This window comes from Asparagus officinalis, chromosome 8 (genome assembly GCF_001876935.1).
Source record: "Asparagus officinalis chromosome 8, Aspof.V1, whole genome shotgun sequence".
Taxonomy (NCBI): Eukaryota; Viridiplantae; Streptophyta; class Magnoliopsida; order Asparagales; family Asparagaceae; genus Asparagus; species Asparagus officinalis.
Window position 1 is genome coordinate 124376120 of NC_033801.1, and position 13846 is coordinate 124389965.

The 13846-nt window shown below is 38.1% G+C and overlaps 2 protein-coding genes across 5 annotated transcripts; both read right to left on the reverse strand.

Moving 5' to 3' along the window:
* On the reverse strand, nucleotides 5606-12083 carry LOC109822243 (serine/threonine-protein phosphatase 7 long form homolog). Of its 4 annotated transcripts, none has more exons than XM_020388407.1 (8): nucleotides 12064-12083; nucleotides 7996-8084; nucleotides 7417-7919; nucleotides 7113-7337; nucleotides 6947-7034; nucleotides 6440-6862; nucleotides 6312-6372; nucleotides 5606-6229 (listed from the first exon to the last, which is right to left on the reverse strand). In XM_020388407.1, the coding sequence occupies exons 1-8, from the start codon at nucleotides 12065-12067 to the stop codon at nucleotides 5916-5918; spliced, it is 1707 nt and encodes a 568-aa protein (XP_020243996.1). In that variant the 5' UTR covers nucleotides 12068-12083; the 3' UTR covers nucleotides 5606-5915. The 4 variants fall into 4 exon arrangements, with proteins under 4 accessions (XP_020243996.1, XP_020243997.1, XP_020243995.1 ...); XM_020388408.1 differs by lacking the exon at nucleotides 12064-12083 and adding an exon at nucleotides 8180-8290; XM_020388406.1 differs by lacking the exon at nucleotides 12064-12083 and having other exon boundaries at nucleotides 5606-6226; nucleotides 7996-8109.
* LOC109822244 lies at nucleotides 7996-9616 on the reverse strand. The gene is made up of 2 exons (XM_020388409.1): nucleotides 8123-9616; nucleotides 7996-8028 (listed from the first exon to the last, which is right to left on the reverse strand). The coding sequence occupies exon 1, from the start codon at nucleotides 9594-9596 to the stop codon at nucleotides 8190-8192; it is 1407 nt and encodes a 468-aa protein (XP_020243998.1). The 5' UTR covers nucleotides 9597-9616; the 3' UTR covers nucleotides 7996-8028; nucleotides 8123-8189.

The following is a 13846-nucleotide window of genomic DNA, read 5'->3' on the forward strand; positions in this document are numbered from 1 at the left end:
CGTTGCCGAGCTCCTCCCTCAGCTCCGCCATCACTGTCGTCTCATCCACAGGCCCCTTGGCCTCGTAGGCAAGATCCCTACTTCCTCGTTTATTATTCCGTATAATTTTACATTTATCATAAATTAATTATGCGCAAGATCCCAACTCTCGATTAGTTTCGTTTCAATTCTTATAATTGCAGTGATTTAAGTACGTGCGAATTTCCATTTTTTATTATCATTTATTAGAATTTTAGATCTGTTATGAATTACATGCATATACTGGACTGTGATACGTTATTACATGTGTGGGGTTTGTTTGATGAATGACTGTAGGGAATTTGTTGCTTTATCACCTAGTTGTTATCCAATAGGAGAGACTGTACATGAACACGACTCCTGTTAAAAGTATGATTTATAAGCGTACTTCAAATCATGTCTATACTCACTCAACGTTAATATCCCGATGTGAGGAGTTCCGAGTTCCCTTGATATCGATATCCCAGTATGAGGTTTCCTTGACTATTACTATTATAGCATTGACTAGACGATGTACTCTTGATCAGATATGTTATGGGTCACGGTTATTTTCATAGTTTTACAGAAGTTATTCCACGGTAACTCCGTGGCTAGTGCATAATATTTCATGCACGGTCACTTAAATTAAACTGACAAACATGGGGTTTATAAAGAGGAATTGGACGGAGAATATAATATGTATATAAACGGGCACATACGCTTTCCTGATATCACGAGCTATATATATACATGGGCGAAAGGGCCAATACTTGACTTGAAGGCGTTGCCCCCAGACAGGTTTACGGAGACCCGATTATATATATAAAAATATTCTTCTCTAATTCAAAAAATATGTAAAATAAGAATAATATACTTATGTGTCATATGGTAGACTTTGTTTGATATCTACAATTAGAGTTTCCTTTATTATCAACGTGGATGGTTATGGACCAGTGACCTATTATAGGAAGGCTAGTTATATGATCTCGTTACTTAGATGGTTATGGATTCTTATGAGATACGGACCAGTTATATTCTTTTCATACATAAATTGAGATTAATATTTAATTACCTATAATTTGAGACATATGATATATACATGAGGGTTTCCTTATTTGGATTATTTTGCTTGACGTACTACGTCTCGTGTTGTAGATTTTTAAGTATTAATTCTATCTGGCAGTATGACCTTGTTATTTGGATGAACCAGTGATCTATTATTAGATTTATTTGATTATTATATAGTATTGGTGGATTTCATCTAGTTTTTAGTATTCTAGCTGCATGCTTCTATTTATTATCACTGTTCTTGCATTGGTCATTCGACCGTTTCTATTTTCCCTTATGAGGTCTTGCCGTGTGCCAGGCACACTAACATACACATGTTTTTTCTGGTGTACGTCAGATTTAGAGGACGGACAAGTCCAGTATGATGATGCATTGGAGCCGGAGTATTCCTAGCCGGAGTGTCTTCCAGATGGAATAGAAGAACAGATGGAATAGAAGAACAAATGGCTAGGAGTTACTACATGCATTGATTGCCTCGTAACGGTTTCGAATGAATAGAACTTCTTACACGGCTCAACGAATGGTCAAAACACAACGGGTTCACCTCAAAATTGGTTGTCTAGTATTCAGGAGTTACTACATGCAGTAGTTACAACAGTATTTAGAGTAATTTAATGCATTGATGTTATTATCTTAATTGTCATTAAGAATTATAACAGTCATATTAATTGCTAGCGACTCTTGAGCTGGCCTTAAAAGCCTATAAATAGTGCCCTTGTGCAGTTCTTGGTGGTTGCTGGAAACTCTCGCGATTGTGGAATACGAACGTCGTTATACACACGCGAGCTTGGAATACGAACGTCGGGTCGACGTTATTATTGCTGTTGTTGTGCTGTTGCTGCAGAAACTATGCCTGCAGGAACCCTGAAACCGAAATGTTTTGAACCAAAAGGTTCTGAGATCGAGGAGATCTTTTGCCTTGACCGAAAGGTCTTATAGATCGAGGAGATCTTGACAGTACTGGGTTGGTGCACACCAGAGTACTGTACTGCTGTTCCTGGAAGCAGTTTGGTCTTGGGATCCTTGCACCGGAGTATGTCAAATATTGCTTTAAGCACAACGTTTCTAAAATGCACAGCAGTTAATTAAAAAAATTAAAATAATAGCACATCTAAATTCCTCTGTTTAATTCCAGATTTAACCTCAATTTCCAACCAAGGTTTTAAATATCGCCCGACATGTCCGACATGTCGGCTGACATATCGGTTTGAGGGCTTGACCGACACGACATGGACGTTTTCAACTCTTATGTCGGTTTTCAGGACCAAATCGAAAATATCAGGGTCATATCGGGCATATCGACCTATTTTTTAACTTTGTAAAATCGACTGATATGGTATTTTTTTTAAGATCTGTTTTTTGTTATCGGGTTTGGGTTTAATGATAAATACCCAAACCCGTTTGACCCGTTCTCATGTTTAAGGGTTTCTTATGAACCCGATAGAAAGAATTTATGAATCCAAATCCATATATTATTTACTTTTTTATATGTTTAGTCTATAGAATTTATAAAGTATGCTTATATTGAATTTATGAATGCTTATATTATATTTAGGACATGATATTATACATATGCGCACTACCCGATATGGCAATCCGATATTTAGTCAATGTTCCCCGATATATCCCTGATTTCCGCTATCCGACATGGATTTTAGCCATCCGATATGAACCCGATATCCGACATTTAAAACATTGTTTCCAACACAAACTTTCAATGGTCATGATTGAAAGAGGCAATTAAGGGGACAATTGGACAATTAAATTGCTACAGGACAAATTTGAGATTTAAATATAACAAACATAAAAAAATTGCACATAATTGTATATCTATGTTTATAAACTATTTCCTTTTAATTAATTCCTTCCATCTTTCTCTTTACCCCAACCTGAAAGAGACTAAAATTGAAGATAATACGTGATGTTATGGTAAAATAGATTGTAGAGAGATGATGTGTTTGTGGAAGATTTCTTTTCATTTTAACATTGTTGCAACCAGGAGATTTTAATATAATGACCCCTTTGAACCAACAACATACATATCTTTGCTTTCAATATCAGAAGAAATTTTCAAAACAGACTCACTTTAACTTTTTTTTCTTAAAACCGACCCGTTTTTTATTTATTTATCAAAATCGACCCGATTTTGTAATTAGCAGATTAATCACATTCCTAAACAGTCGGGGTTGGCAACCCCGACTATTTAGGACATTAATTTTTAGGGTTTAAGGCTTCTAATTAGGGTTTAACACCTTCCTAAATAGTCGGGGTTGCCAACCCCGACTGTTTAGGATGGTGATTAAGCTGTTAATTATAAAATCGGGTCGGTTTTGATAAATAAAAAAAAAAACGGGTCGGTTTTAAGAAAAAAAAGTTAAAGCGGGTCTGTTTTGAAAAATTCTTCTTCAATATCATTAAGCAAAAAAAACTTTGGTCTTCCCTTTTGACCAATATGTAAATCATTAACTATTCACAAAAACTTACAGACCCAAGGAATAAGATGACAAAAGTGAGAGAAAAGAAACTAGAGATGATTTTTGAAAGTAATCTAGTGATGCAGTACCTGATTTAGCAGAAGTTTCGTTATTGCCGAATCTACCCTTTGCTATTGTGCGATTTTATCCAAGACTTTGTTGATCTAACACCGTAGGTATTTGATCCTACAGGTAAACAAATGGGAGGACTAGATTCCCTCTCCTCGGAGGAGGAGAATAGTCCAACTATATCTGCCTTCTCTCCAATTGCTAAAGAAGGTATTCATGATTCATTGGTAAACGGCCTATATAACCTCTATTCAGTGCAATAGTATATGGATATGAAGTACTTCATCTTTACACATCCACTCATTAGTTATATTCATCAGCATCATCATTAATTTTAGGCTCATTTTCTTTGGTCTAGGATAATCTTTCTTTCATGCAATGTTTGAGAAGAATGGAAATTTTCTTTTTCTTTTTTTTTCTGTTTTTTTTTTTTTTTTTGAGTTATCGGCCCAAAATGTCGAGAAAATTTCTAAAACGTAGATAGCAGATATAGAATATACATGAAGAGAAAGGAGAAAATTTCTTAACGTGAAGAGAAATGAGATAAGAGACCGGAGAGAGAGAGAAATACAGAAGGATAATGTAAAAGAAAGCAAAAGATTCCTACTTTAATACTTCATTCAAGGAAGAAAAGGTTGCAAGATGCTTATTGAGTTTGAGAAGCAACCTCATGTAATGTTGAATGGACATACAGGTCAATCATGTAGTTCAAATTTAATCGTTCTTTTCATTTGATAAAAACCCAAGCTTGCTACTGAGTTCCATAAAGTTTTTAAGTATATACACTAACCCCTCACCTTATAGATAAAAAGTTGATCTATGACAAATCATTAAGTTTCAGGTCAAGCAACCATTACTCCTCCTCAAATATAATTCAAATCATTGGCTACATCACAATCAAAATTATACTTTGATATTAAGTCAAAACTTCATTCAATTATCCAACCACAAACACTTGAAACAAATCATTGGCCCATACCTTTACTCATAAAGACTCAATCATACACTATTCCAACTGTCATAACAAAGGATCCCTACTTAACTAATTCAACCAGCACCATTCTATGGCAATCAATGATCCAAATATAAGGGCAAAGGCAAAATAAAGAATGACAAATAATTTCGTTGGTAATAATTACAAAGTATAAAGCTATATCGATCCTATATCAGTCATGAGACAGTCTGGTCCACAAATGTGCAATCCTTCTTGACAAGTTCTTTCACGAAAAATCACATTCATCCCAATAATTCAAACGTCCAATTAGTGTTTTTTTCATATCTTAAATAGAAAGTAAATCTATGAGAACTCTCGGAGGATGAACAATCATTGTCAGATTTAATTTCATTGATCGAAGGGGATAACGCAAACAATGATGGAGAGTGATGGAGAGTGTGAGCCGCTAAGATCAGAAGTTTAATGCTGAGTTGCAGTCTTTTTCATCAGATCGAAGCTTTTATCGTGATGAATTTGACATTTTCCCCATAATTTTCAGATCAGAAGTGAGTTAGCTTGTTGGTTTAGTGCTAATTGTACCAATCAGATGTTTGACAGTTGCAGTCCAATTGTAGATGTCAAGATCACAGTGCTTAGAACTCACAGCAATAGGAGCGCTTAAGAGAATTTTTTCTAGGAGAAATTTTTAAAACCAACCATTTTTAAAATTTAATAGGCAAAATCGACCTAAACTGAAAAATATTAGCAAAACCGACCCTTTTCAGGAGAAAAGGGTCGGTTTTGCAGCGGAGGGTGATTTCCGAAGTGCACGGGACTGCTAGTCCCGTGCACTTGGTGTTCAGCAAACCCGCTGCTGAAACCCAGTGCACGGGACTATCAGTCCCGTGCACTTGGTGTTCCAGCAGCTGCTCTCTGCTTAAAAGTCGGGACTAGCAGTCCCGACTTTTAAGCAGAGAGCACTACCCGTTTGCTGAACACCAAGTGCACGGGACTAGCAGTCCCGTGCACTCGCTGTGCACATTTTTGTGCAATTTTCTCTACATTTCAAGTAGTTCCTGTGCATATATCAACACAAACTTCCTCTAACAAGTCACATACTCATTTCACCACTGCATTTCATGTAGTCCCTGTGCATACATCCACACAAACTCCCACTAACAAATTACATACTGATTTCACCACATACTCATTTCAAATCAAACAAATCACATCACACCACAAACTCCCACTAACAAATCCAGCATAATAACACCACAAACCCACTTAGAAATCAAACATATCACATGATATTATCGACTACAAATCCAAAAATCACATCCCTAAATAGTTTTGTAATGTATATAACCTGTAGTTTACATACATCCAAGAACTCTCCTCCTCCTCCTTTGTCTTCGTCGTCCTCCATACCGCCCTTCGACGAGTTCGTGATCCGGTTGCGTTTGTGGTTGTGACGGTCCAGCTCCATCGTCGACACGTTGGGAAGGTCCAGCTTCATCGTTATTTCTGCGTCGTCCTCGACTTTGTCGCTGTTGTCGTGTATATACGAATGACCTTACCTCCCGTCCATCATGACGATCTTCGTGAGTTCGGTGTAAGGCTTGTTGAAGCCTCTGCATTATAGCCTGATATATTGATACATGTTCATGTGCTTCGGGATTTCTATCTGCTGCGATAGATAGTTCAAAAACAAAATTTCATATTAAATTTGATATTACAGAATGTAAATTTGAGATTTAATTTTTTCGTACCTGCTCGAGCCAATTCCAAACCACGATTTGCAAGAGTTTGAACTTCATCTATTGCTGATACCTGCAAATTTTTCAACACATAAAGTACCAATAAAAATGGACTTAAATCAAAATATGAAAATACTTACTAATTCTCTCTCATCTATACCCCGGGGCACATATCCTCTTTGCGACTCAACCGGTATTGTGGTCGAATGAAGTATCCATCTTCGGGTTATGTCCCAATACCAAGTGTAGTAATCTGATTCCCGAGGAGTTGGTTCAATTTGGTTGACAATACAAAAATGCCTATCATTCCATTTGTGTATAAAAGCTTGATGCACGATCATCCAGTTTATTTGTTGGCCTCCTTTCTTTGCCTTCCTCTCTATCTTTTCAACAAACTGCGGAACATGTTGTGCAAGACCATATTGTCGAAGCACGCGGTCCGGTACATGCATTTCTACTATCTCCAAACATATAAGAGGAACTCTAGCTCTCCATACAACTTGGTATTCTGTGCATATTGGGGGTAGCTGAGGTAGAAATTGGGTGTAGGGCTCCCATTCCATCTACAATAATTTATTGCAGTTGCATATCAGAATTGGGTTTTCAGTATGTAGAAGAAAAAACGCATGTTTTTCGGTGAGAATTACCTGAAAAATCTTCATACGGTCAAGCTCATTCCGGTAGAAATCTAATTGTCTAGCCGGGGTCTCGTCATAGCATTTTTCGACATTCCATCTACAAAAAAATATTTATCATACATTTAGTACCACAATGATAACTACAATTATATTCGCTACACTAAAAATACAATACCTGCATCCCAGTGGAATTTGTCCATCTAATTGTAAATGCGTGCATAGTCTTGGCTTCAAATGAAGTCTCTCCCATGCCCATACTTGCAATAAGCTTAGACACCCTTTAAGCTCACTGTTTTGCATAAGTGCCACTTTTGACATCTCTCTATATAAATACGCCAAAACAGCACTACCCCACGATTTTGTACCACATACGTCCAAGTCCTCGAGGAGTGGTAACCACCTAGCATATTCACAATATTCCAATTTATTAAAATAAGCTAATTCAATGAAATACAGATTCATATTATAAATACACATACCTCGCATGCACTTTATCTTTACTTGAATCTGGAAATAATATAGTACCAATCATGTGCATAATGTATGCACGTGCATGTTGGTCAACCAAAATTTGTGGGGCATCAACAGGCAACGGTACTGAGAAGGTCTCTCTCAACCACTTCAACTTAATAGTTCCTCTAGGCATAGTCTCTGGAGCTACACCTAACAACTCCTCACATCTTCGAGGCCATACATCACTATCAGTGCCGGTAATGCACGGACCATCTATACGGAGACCGAGTATCACGGATACATCTTGTAGAGTAATGGTAGCCTCACCCATTCGGAAGTGGAAAGTATTGGTCTCAGGTCTCCATCTATCCATCAACGCAATCAGTAGGGGCCAATCGAGCTTTATCCAACGAAGCTTTGAACAAGTCAAGAAGCCGGCCCGTCCCACAGCTGCTATGATACGCTCATCCTCTAACCGCCAACGGCTATGGCTGAGGCTATGATCAACCATAACGATACTCGGACCTCTCTGTATAGACAATGATAGTATAAGAATGCAATATTATGTAAATGCAAATATTACAATTATAAAGTAACTGAATTACCTCTGTACAGGATATAATATGTGAACGATGCTGAGCCTGGTCATATAAGACCTCATCACTAACCGGCCCAGGATCCATGGTGTACAAACCTGCACATATAATTATACACATGTTAATAATCAATCATATAGTAATTCAGTTTCTTTATTAAAGTATATAAAAATAAAAAAATGATATAAATTACCAATTAGTTGCTATCTATTGTGTCTAGATGGACAACGAGGTCGAGTATGTCCCGGTTGTTTGCAAAGACTACATTTTTTGTGCTTGACCACTCCTTCTCGCCCTTGATCCATGGTTCCCCTAATTCGCACAGATCGTGGTCGACCTGCTTGTCTCCGGTACTGAGGTGGAACTATATGTGGTCCATTATATTCAGGCCAATACCGACTATCATCAGGTGGATGAAAACTCTCACTATATGTCTTTTGATAGTGAGCTGTTGAATACCAAGGCGAGCAATACCGATTTCTGGGAATTCTAGCACCTCCCGGCTGATTAGAAGAAGCCGCAAGCACATGTGCACAGGGTATTTTTTGGAGTTGTGGTATGTTACATGTGCAAGTGCAATCAACATCAAATAGTTTAACGGTGTAGATACCGTCACAATCTTGTACCTGCCATTCGTTGTCGTTGAATACAGTAATTTGACATGATCTTGCTGCCTCAATTCTTCTATGCAAAATGGACTCATTTTTTGGTGTGTAACGTGTTGTCCAGTCTATGCCATCACCACGCCTTTTGTTGAAGTATGCGTTTAGTCTATAGAATGTTCTCGCAACCAAAGATTGTATTGGCATAGCTCGTGCTCCTTTAAGAACGCCGTTAAAGCTCTCGGAGCAATTAGTCGTCATCATGCAAAACCGCACACCCTCATCCTTACATAATGCCCACCGATGCTCGAATTGAGGCTTCAAGTTATTTTCAATCCAATTATGTGCATCTAATGACAAAGACTTGATTTTCTCCCTGCAATGTTCATACACTAATGTGTCGGTCGCACACCCGGCTTGCCACAAAAGATTTTGCAAATTAATCTCACCGTGTTTTTTCTTGAAATTATCTCTTATATGCCTTAAACAATATCGATGGTGATGTGGTGCACTAAAACCCTCATGTAACGCCCTTATAATTCCTTTCATCCTATCCGAAATAAAGGTAATTATTCTTGGCGCACGGACACTTGGAATCCACTTGTATATAAGTTCAAAAAACCACTTCCAACTAGACGTATCCTCCACCTCCACGACTGCAAATGCTAGAGGAAATAACCCGCCATTTGCATCTACACCGGTCGCTACAAGAAGCACGCCTTTGTACTTTCCATATAAATGTGTACCATCAATGCTCAATAGCGGACGACAAAAAGTGAAGCCCTTAATAGCAGGACCAAATGCCCAAAACACGCGAGTGAACCTCTCCATACCCGGTGCAATCTCTTCGGATAATATTTCGTATTCAGTACCCGGATTATTTCGTTTGATAGCTTCAAGATACTGTGGAAGTAATTCATATGATTTTTCCCAATCTCCAAAAATTTTAGACAACGCTTTCCTCCTTGCATCATATGCCTTATATTTAGATATCTTAATCCCCCGCATGTCATATACCCTCTGAAATATCTGACCTGCATTCAGATCAAGTTCAGCTCTAACTTCAGGCATAATTAGCTTACATATATAAGAAGAAGATGCAGAATAATCATCGACATCCACCGACGGGTTGCAACATGTGTGAAGTCCGCAATATCTACATATTACAAATTGCCCATTTGATGATTTTCTCACAGCGGCATTTAGCAACCAAGGACATTTTTTATTTCTCTCATCTTGCTCATTTGCGTTCTCTACTTCATTCTTATCGTTAAAGAAGCATTTCACATTGTAGTTTGTTGCATTAGTTTTTACCGGCTTGAATTTGACCCGATTCTTGATGGACCATTCTCGGATTGCAAAGATCAGTGCCTCCTTGCTCTCGAATAGATCCCCTTTTTTAAAAGTGAAGTCCTCAGGTCGTTGTAAATTTGGCCCAACATCAACAAATCCAGCTTGAGAAGTATTTATCCAATCCTCATTATGAAACTCGTCGGGCAACGGATCTTCAGCTTCCACATAATCATTGTTAACGTTAAATTGCTCCATCCAACGGGCGTCATCATCGATTCCAGCTGCCACATGCATGCTATCAATTTGCACGCCATCTTCTTCAAAATGATCTGAATCATCATCTGCTTCATCTTCTATAATTGCTCCGACTGGTGGGTAACCCGTAACATGACCTGAAGCGTCGTTAAATATATTAGTTGACGTCCCACCGATAGAATACTCACTTAAATGTTGTGGTTGAGACCATGGCTCTTGACTTGGAGATGTCATAAAACCAATCGACTCGTTGTCTAAGTCAAGCATCCGAGAAAACTCTCCTTGAGGTCGTGAAACTTGGGCAAATTCCTGAATCGGATACTTCTCAATAAACAACTCAATTGACGCTTGCTTCTCGACTAATTGTTTCATGTCATTCAATTCCTCATCTTCGGTAATCTCCACGGCAATAGTTCTACTCTCATTTATCGGACAGTTGAAGAACACCCTAATTGTATATTCTTCTTTCTTAATTTTAGTAACTCTGTGTATTTCCCTAGTCATTCCATCAAAATTACACGACTTAGATAGCATGAACATTTTCCGAGAACCTCCATCATACACCGGCAAATTATTCACTCCGACGCCGAGGCTCCCATTAAAGAAACAAATAATGGATATGGAGTTCGTCATCGAAACTGAAAATACACAGTCCATCATATGCAAATAATCTATTAATATCTGAATAAATCAACATCAAATTTATTACCTTAATCAATCTCAAATAATGGCTACACCCTTAATTATTATTCATCATTTGTAAATAATTGCTAAACCCTAACCCCCAAACCACATTATTCATCCTATTGCACAAAATAAAAACTAATCCTACCCAATTCTAGCAAAATTAACAGCCAAAACATTATTCCCCCAATTCTAGCAAAATTTGATGAATATCCCTCTAAAAAATAATTGATAAACCCTCTCATATGTAAATTAACAGCAAAATTAAAAAGAAAAACACACCTGAGAATGGGGGTTCGGTGGGCGTCGATGGTGTCGGATGCGCGACGAGGTCGGAGGGCTAGGGTTAGGCGGCGACTGCAAATGGCAGGGGGTCGAAGTCGAAGTTGAAGGCTAGGGTTTGGGGGGGTTGAAGGCTCAGTCACGAGAGCGTCGGGGTCGGCGGCGACGGAAAATGGCGGTGATCGGCGGCGACGGAAAATGGCGGTGATCGGCGGCGACGGAAAATGGCGGTGATCGGCGGCGACGGAAAATGGCGGTGATCGGCGGCGACGGAAAATGGCGGTGATCGGCGGCGACGGAAAATGGCGGTGATCGGCGGCGACGGAAAATGGCGGTGATCGGCGGCGACGGAAAATGGCGGTGATCGGCGGCGACGGAAAATGGCGGTGATCGGCGGCGACGGAAAATGGCGGTGATCGGCGGCGGGGGTCGACGAGGCCAGCAGGTTTTTTTTTTCTTCGGGGGAGAGTGGTCACGAGATCGCAGAAGGAAAGAAGGAACGAAACGAACGAAAAGAAAGCGGAGTTAGTGGGGTAGGCGGACTGCACGGGACTACTAGTCCCGTGCAGTTCCGTAATTGCAAAATCGACCCTTTTCGGTTGTTTTTGCTAATTAATTTCTGAGACGGTCGATTTTGCACAATAAAATTGAAAAATGGGCTGTTTTAAAAATTTCTCCTTTTTTCTATTGTTGCCCATTGATTGCCATCCAATATTGCTAAATATCAAAAATTGGGCTTTATATTATACTAATTTCAATAATCTAACTTCTACAGAGTGACATATGGTAAAGACTGTAACTTATTAAAGACTAGTTAACAATATATATTTTTTCCCGGGATAAGATATAGGAGTCAGAAATTTATTACGTTCGCATTTTCTATAAAAATGTTCGTTTTCGTGTTTTACCTTTTCTGCTTTCCTATCAAGTATCAACCAATATAGAAGATTGAGAGGATTACCCATTCTCCATTTGAAGGTTTGAAAGCTTTAGAGGAAGAAAGAGGACCTATGCAGAAACAAGATAGAGGATGAGGATGGATAGGATGACATGGATTCATCACCTACAAAGGCTCCAATGTTTCCCTTATTTAAATCTCTTGATGTGAAATTTCTATTATTGACTAAATAGGTAGAGATAGGGAAATAGTTCTTGATGATTTTGTTATACTATATAGTTTTATTCTTTCTTTCTTTCTTTCTTTCTTTTTTTTGTATGATTGTAGAGGGGAGCAAAACAAGGACATGAGATGATGTTTTGGTGGTTGTCTTGCACATCTCTTCCACTTCCATTGTCTGTTAGTATTCATTCAAACTTCACAGGCCTTGAAATATTTTGAGTTATCCTTGGAAGTACTAGCTTGTGATTGTCATGATTCAGGATCAAACTATACATATTATCTTCTTAGTTAGGAGATAAACTTCAATTCTTCCGGAATATAACTAGTTTACTTGCTCAAGAAGTTAGGGTGCAAAATAGGATTACAAACAAATCAACAATATATGCATAACCTCCGTTCATCAGAACTTTAAGTATTGCATTTTGAACTTACTTCCCTAAGTTTTTACACATTTAATTTGATTGTTATATGCTTAAAATTAGAAATTATATCTACTCATCTATACTTAAAGGAGTATCCAAGTTTTAATACATTTGATTTAGAAATCATATCTACTCCTTTATACTTAGAGGAGGATTAAAGTTTTAATACATTTGATTTGATTTACTGGTTAATTATGATAAAGTAAAATACTGTTGAATAAACAGTAACTTCAAAAAAATATAGTGGAAGAGTTGATATACTGTTCACCATACAGTAATTTAATGATGGAGTCGGTTTCTTGTTCACGGTATAGTAGTTACTGTAGCATTAACTGTAGTATGAATAGTAATTCTGTGGATCCTCCTGTAAGTATAGAAGAGTAAATTTGATGAAAGAAATAGATATAGTCTACTGCAGGCATAAAGCTTTGTCAGTTCGCATTATCCATAAAACTCGCGATGTTTCAATTATAGAGCATTTACAATATGCAGTTCTAGAATAAATAGTGAGAAACTTTCAGAATATTCATTTGTGGTAATGCACACAAATCAAACATGAATAGAGATGAGTTTGTGCATCGTGCACCTTGGTGAATGTACATCACTATAATTACACTTTGGAAATATTTAATCCTCTACTCTAACTAGAAAGAGAATGCACCCAAATTAACTAGATTTTTTTCAGAATATAATTAATAATCCTCCACAGCACAAAGCATTTATTGAATCCCAGTCATTTTCAAAGTTTGGATATTAAAGTGACACAAAATCTAAATGTATCAATCCTGTAGAGCAAAGTATAAAACACAATTTTGTTTAAATTGCTTCTTACAGCTAAATCAAAATGACTTTTAACATAGTGAACACCCAATAGCTACAAGAGACCCCAAATGAGGGGACCCTGTAGGGGACATGTGAGGTGGCAAGTTCTCACTGGGTGGTGCACTATTCATGAACAGTGCAGCACCCAGTGAGGACTTTTCACCTCACTTGTCCCCTACAAGGTCCCCTCATTTGGGATCCCTAGGGCATTTTCCTAGCTACAAATATAGGCAGAATAAACCAAAACATTAAGTGTCTTGCACATCTTAATAAAATTGAAATTGGCACAGCAAAGAAAAAGGTAGCCCAGCACACGAGGCTTCCACGATTGTGGACTCTGATGAGGGTCAAATGTACACAGCCTTCCCCCCGCATGCGAA

Excerpts from the sequence above, each read along its gene's own strand:
- LOC109822243 (XM_020388405.1), bottom strand. The coding sequence starts at position 8,106 with ATGTGTATAATTATATGTGCAGGTTTGTACACCATGGATCCTGGGCCG. Across the intron at positions 7,920-7,995 it reads ATATTATATCCTGTACAGAG|AGAGGTCCGAGTATCGTTAT; the intron begins GTAATTCAGTTA and ends TTGTCTATACAG. Across the intron at positions 7,338-7,416 it reads AAAGATAAAGTGCATGCGAG|GTGGTTACCACTCCTCGAGG; the intron begins GTATGTGTATTT and ends TGAATATGCTAG.
- LOC109822244 (XM_020388409.1), bottom strand. The coding sequence starts at position 9,596 with ATGCGGGGGATTAAGATATCTAAATATAAGGCATATGATGCAAGGAGG.